Source organism: Tachysurus fulvidraco, chromosome 13 (assembly GCF_022655615.1).
Source record: "Tachysurus fulvidraco isolate hzauxx_2018 chromosome 13, HZAU_PFXX_2.0, whole genome shotgun sequence".
Taxonomy (NCBI): domain Eukaryota; kingdom Metazoa; phylum Chordata; class Actinopteri; order Siluriformes; family Bagridae; genus Tachysurus; species Tachysurus fulvidraco.
Window position 1 is genome coordinate 24,169,536 of NC_062530.1, and position 6,239 is coordinate 24,175,774.

The 6,239-nt window shown below is 40.5% G+C and overlaps 1 protein-coding gene across 1 annotated transcript; it reads right to left on the reverse strand.

Annotated features, from left to right (window-relative positions):
- Positions 1–1,256: 1,256 nt before the first annotated feature.
- LOC113652605 (cytochrome P450 1A1) lies at positions 1,257–5,764 on the reverse strand. Its single transcript, XM_027161791.2, has 7 exons — positions 5,593–5,764; positions 4,207–5,088; positions 3,987–4,113; positions 3,741–3,830; positions 3,409–3,532; positions 3,055–3,141; positions 1,257–2,620 (listed from the first exon to the last, which is right to left on the reverse strand). The coding sequence occupies exons 2-7, from the start codon at positions 5,044–5,046 to the stop codon at positions 2,311–2,313; spliced, it is 1,578 nt and encodes a 525-aa protein (XP_027017592.1). The 5' UTR covers positions 5,047–5,088; positions 5,593–5,764; the 3' UTR covers positions 1,257–2,310.
- Between the last annotated feature and the right edge of the window lie 475 nt (positions 5,765–6,239).

The window sequence follows — 6,239 nt, forward strand, 5'->3', positions numbered from 1 at the left end:
ATTGCTTATGTAAAAGCATCGCTTACATAATCCTAACATTCAAGCAGGGATGCATGGCCAAGAATTTATACTAAATCTGGGCTTGCACAGGCATGTCTACCCAAACATGTAAACATTCATCCAAAATAAGACACTTTTCACATGTTTAAATGGTGGGACTGAAGGTATTAACCAAAGCATGCAGGATTGGAAAATAATCTGATTCAGCATCAATTCTGAAGTCAAATACAGTAATAAACCAAAACATTCTGGACTGTAAAGTGTTTAGACACAAATATTCAAGACTGTAATTGTAAGTGAATCGACTCTGAATCTAATTAGGTGCAGGAAGTGATCTTAAATACTGCATTCTTAAGCAATTCAACTCTGAATCGACTCAATTGCGGGAATTGATACAAACATTTTAGATTGTAAAGTGATTTGACTCTGAATCAAATCAGTTACAGGACACTGACCAGGACAATCCTGATTCTTTAGCGAATCAGCTCTGAATCTACATAATATCAGGAATTGATCCAAACATTCCAGATTGTAAAGTGAATCGACTCTGAATCAAGTTGGATGCAGGAAGAGAACCAAAACAAAGCTGATAAAACTGGCCCTCTGTGCGTGTGTGTGTGTGTGTGTGTGTGTGTGTGTGTGTGTGTGTGTGTGTGTGTGTGTGCGTGCGTGCGTGTGTGTGTGTAAAGCAAATTACTCCAAATCACTACAAGGTTCCTCGCCTTTATCCTGATGGGTGTGACTCCGCCCCCATCATCAGGCTCACTGAATTGTTTGATGACCCTACGGTGTGAACCACACACTCACCAGCTCTCAACCCAGTCAAAAATATATAGATAGAAGAGATTTTCTATTGTGTAACTTAGATATCAGTTTCCACTATTGTTAAAATTCAGAACATAAAAATAATTCAAATGGATTGGATCAAAAATTAAAAACAACATAGATTTCCATCCATAATTCATTTTTATCCACTAGACTATTTTGGATTAACATTTTGTATAACTAATATAGAACTGGTGTAAGAGGAATAAAACACATTGAGGTGTGCTGTTATAGGAAAATAACCAACTTGGGCATGGAAACAGTAGCTCTGATTCATCTCATATCTCACACCATTTTGTTTTTTGGTTAAACACCTTAAAGCGGTTGATGTCTCAATTACTCTAAAATGCTGGTGTTTCTTGTTATCTTGACATGTTACTGGACTCTTCAAACCAATTTATTGTAAAAAGAAATGTAGACAGTTCTTGGTAGACTTTTTTTTCACTTATATTTATTTTGGCAAAGAATACAAAAGTGCCAAAACTTTTGCAACAGCAGAGTACAAAAAGGCATAATTACTGTAATGACTGAATTTTTGTTTTGTTCTTCAAGAAAGTTACACCATAAATTCACCTCCTTCATTATTTCCCATAAACACACAAACACACACACACACACACACACACACACACACACACACACACACACACACACACACACAGAAAAAAAATACAGTGGCCTATCAGTTTTACCTACACTGAAAGCAATATCTCTGAAGGCCTCCATAAATAAATCTCGATACAAAACTTCAGCATTGTGTACAAGCAGAAGTTGAAGCACATTGGAAACTGATCAGTAATACAGCACATGAATTTATGGATCACATTACGGGATGGAGCTTAAATATCATTTTGAAAATAACTTCAGTGTTGATCGTCAAGCCGATGACGCTATGGATCATTAAAAAGAACAAAACAAAAAAAACGAAAAAAAAAAAATGAAAAAAAAAATTTACAATTTCTTTCTCTTAATATATTTTATCATAGCAAAAATAACAGTCAGTAGTACTAAAAGGCTTATATAATGCATAGTTTTCAAACTATTATAGCTTACTGTAAGACAAAGGCACTAAAATATTTAATTCTGTCCATGCCATCTGAATAGTTTGTTCATGATTCATAATGAATACTTTCCACAGAATCAGATCAATGTTTTCTAACCACTGCAGCAAGGTACCTGAGATATAGCCAGGAATTAGCCAGTGAACTCGACTCCAAGGTGATGTGAACCAAATCACTAGACATCTACACAGAATATTACGTCTTGTTCTTCTGGCAGCTTATTGACTATATTCTGAAAATATGTGGATCTGCATTTAAGACAGATAAGCGTCAGAAATTTTCAGCCACTACATTGAGATGCCCCTCACTGCACTAAAGAGATCCTCTGTGTCTATACTGACCACAGCATCACAAGAATATGAGGGATTCTCATCATTAGCATCCCTGAAATTAAACAGCTGAATTTACGGCTCATTTCATACTCTCACACCGTGCATGGAGTTTCGAACCCAGGTCTCAGCGTGGCGCGCAAGAGGCAGCGCTTGTGCTTCATGGTGAGGCCGTACTCTGGTGTCATGTCTGGCATCTGCCCCGGCATGCTGCTGAACTTTAACCTTTGGATGAGGATAGCGAGGAAGAGGTAGACCTCAGAGCGAGCGATGACTTCTCCCACGCAACGGCGCTTGCCCAAGCCGAAGATCATGACCTTCTCAGCTTCCATCTTGTTGAGCTCGGTGCCATCAGCGGTGAGGAAGCGGTCAGGATTGAACATGGAAGGATCTTTCCAGATCTCCCTGTAGAACATTATAGAATCATATCAGATGACGCCATGTCACATATTCAGGTTGATAAGACGTGCAGCACGAACAACATTCGCACAACTGAAATACAATATTTGATGCTAAGCTGGTATAGAAGCTTCATGCTAAGCTGGTGTAGCAGCTTCATGCTAAGCTGGTGTAGCAGCTTCATGCTAAGCTGGTGTAGCAGCTTCATGCTAAGCTGGTGTAGCAGCTTCATGTTAAGTTGGTGTAACAGCTTCATGAGCAAGGATCTGGAGCCTTAACGTATAACTCGGATCAGATCCTGATCGCTTATTATGAAAAAATCAGACTGTCATGGTAATGACATCATAGAAAAATTCCAACCTTGCCAACTCTTTTATCATTAATTAAAAAATTGTGCCATTTCTCCAAAAGATGTGATCTAGAGAAAATGTCAAACTTACGGGTCATGGTTGACTTGCCACTGGTTGATGAAGACGCACGTGTCTTTAGGAATGAAGTACCCATTAAGGGACGTGTTTTTTGTGGTACTGCAAAAGAAAACACACAGGAATAAATCGGTTGGTTCGAGTTCTAAAACAGCAGCTCTGACAGCTGCATTGGATGGGTATACAATTTATAATCTTTATTTCATTATTATTTTAATCGGCCAGACAATTATGCTAGTGTGTATTAATTCCTGTTTACTGGGCTATAAGATGGATAAAAAAAAACTTCAGGATTCTGTTACTTCAATGCTGTTACTGGAAGCTAATCAACTTCTGGGTAATAACAGGAACTATAATGGAGAATCCTACCAGTGCGGGATGGTGAAAGGAAGGAAGGAGGAATGACGGAAGATCTCCATGATGAAAGCCTCGAGGTAAATCAGGTTGGTTTTGTCCACCAGGCGCGGCGTACTGTCTATTCCAACCTTCTGCTCTGTTAAAAAAAGGAAGTAGAAGAAAATGAAGGGCAGAGCTTAATGGCTTGAGAGTGTCTCATTTGATGACTCATGGGATGATTCATTGACTCATTACATTCATTCACTCGCAGAACTGGAGTGTCTATTTTAAATTAGAGGATTATTTGCAGAATACACGGTGATCCTTTTTGTGCTGTCAGTCAGACAAATATTAACTTGACTTACTCAGCTCTTCATGCAGTCTCTCTTGTATCTCAGGATAAGCCACTAGGTACACAACAGACCAGGACAAAGCTGTGCTGATTGTGTCGAAACCTGTAAAGATATGCTGATCAGCGTGGGGCCATGCATGAAAATGCCAAAGAGTGATTAGCTTCATAGGTATTTGTGCACCTATATTTCATCTTGGCATATATTATACATACTATACATGTCTGTATAAATAATTCCTGATTGTCCTTGATAACTCACCGGCTCCAAAGAGATCATTCACAATTGCCACTATCTTCTCATCGGACACCTGCAGATTTGAGTTCTCGTCCAGTTTTCTGTCTTCGCAGTGATCGATAAGCGAGTCTGTGATATCACGGATATTGTCCTGAAAAAAAACACACAACAACATGAACATCCTATATTCTCAACAGAATCTCATCATGCTGTTCAGAAACTCTAGCTCAAACAGTGCACAAACCTTATTGTAGGTGTCATAATGCTCTTTGACAAGCTTTTGCATGAACGTGTTAAAGCGCTTGTTGATGGCTAGGAATTTCTTCATGTTGGTGCTGGGCAGGAGGCGCAGGAATGGAATGAAGTCAGCCGGGTTTCCGCTGCCCACCACTTGGTTGAACTCGTCGCTCATGTTCACCAGGTTCAATAGCTCGTTGTCATCGTGGCTGTAGCGACGGCCAAAGCACATGCCGCAGATCACGTTGGCTACCGACACCACGATGTAACGGAAAGGGTCAAATCCGCCATTGGATTCCATGACGCTGCACAGCCTCTCGATCAGGCACAGGCCCTCTTTGCTGATGTGTTCCTCCAGGGCGCAGGAATACTCAACACTCTGACCTTCGATGTTTGCGAATGAGCGCAGGGCATTGTGTGCGAGCTTGCGACGTGTACGCCATACACCTGCCTGGTCCGTGCTGAACGCCAGGCTCTTCCCCTCACTAATGAATTGGAAGCTGTAGAGGTCAGGACGTCCGGCAAACTCTTCGCCCTGCTTGATCAGGGCCTGTCGTACCACCTCACTACCGCCCAACACTGCCACAGGACGTGTGCCGATCTGGACCTGGAAAACTGGGCCATACTGCTTGCTCATGGCTGTCAAACTCAGGTGTGGGTTGCGTCCTAATTCCAGCACATTTCCAATGAGGGGGAGAGGTTTCGGTCCTGGAAGTGGCAGAAGACCTTCAGGAATTTTGGTGCGAGTGACCCACAGCAGGAGATACACTGTGCATATTGTTATAATGGCCACGAGACTCTCTGACACCGAGATAGGACCAAAAAATGGGATATCTGCCAGCACCATTTCTTATTTGCCTCAGGGAGATAACACCTTAGAAATAAATCTCTGAGAGAGAGAGAGAGAGAGAGAGAGAGAGAGAGAGAGAGAGAGAGAGAGAGAGAGAGAGAATGCATATGCGTAAAATTATTGCAATATTGTGCATATTGCAAATAAAATCCAAACTTCAACGCATTCTGTGCGTAACTGCATATTCACTTAGAGTGATTGAATTATTATACCTACACATGTATTATTCAGTTCCTGCACAACACTAAATCAGTGACAAGATTATAAAAAAAACGTGCAGCGCTCGGTACATTACACACATCAGACAAGTTTAGCGCACCTTCTCGTGCCTGACCGACGGGGACAGTGAGCGCGCGCGCACTTGGAGACTTGCCACGCAGTAAACAGGACCTTTTTTTAAATATTATTATTATTATTTTATTATTATTACTAAATTAATAAATCACGTATGCAAGAATAAAATGTAATAAATAAATAAATAAATCCTCACTGCAGAAGTAGAAAGGCTTTTGTGTGGTTTTTCCAAATATCAAACAGACTTACCTTCAAAACAGCTTAGTGCGCAATGTCCAGCTCTTTCAACTGCGTCCTTTCTCTGATCGGTTTTGCTTCTATGAAGCGTTATAAATTGTGCGCGATGAATAGAACTTTTTATAGAGGGGCTCTGGAACTGATTGGCCGCCTGCCTAGTGACGTCACAGCGGCGGAGCTTTTGAGGTGCGAGAGTAGCAATTAGATGTGAATGGAGATTACAGGAGCGCACAAGCGCGAGGGAAGAAAAAGGTGTGTGTGTGTGTGTGTGTGTGTGTGGGGGGGGGTGATAGTCTTTATGATTTTACCTCCTTTTATTACACGGATAAATAACATTACGTTTGTAGGCAGCATAAAAAAACATTGTGACATACATGGATTAATAAAAAGTGCCAAACTTCAATAAATGAAGTTTTAAAGATTCATTGAATAAATAAAAGCTGATATATGCTGTTGCATTCAATTCAAAAGAGGCACCAGGTTGCTTTATATCATTTTAATAAACTTATAAATACTTATAAATAAAAAATGTTAAAGGAATGCAAGTGAAACTGGAGTGTTTAGAGACTTAAGAACCGCCTGTACGAGTGAATATTAATTGAACTCTCCATAAAGCGCATGCGGTTTTTTCCTCACTGATTATTTCTGTAGTGCAGACT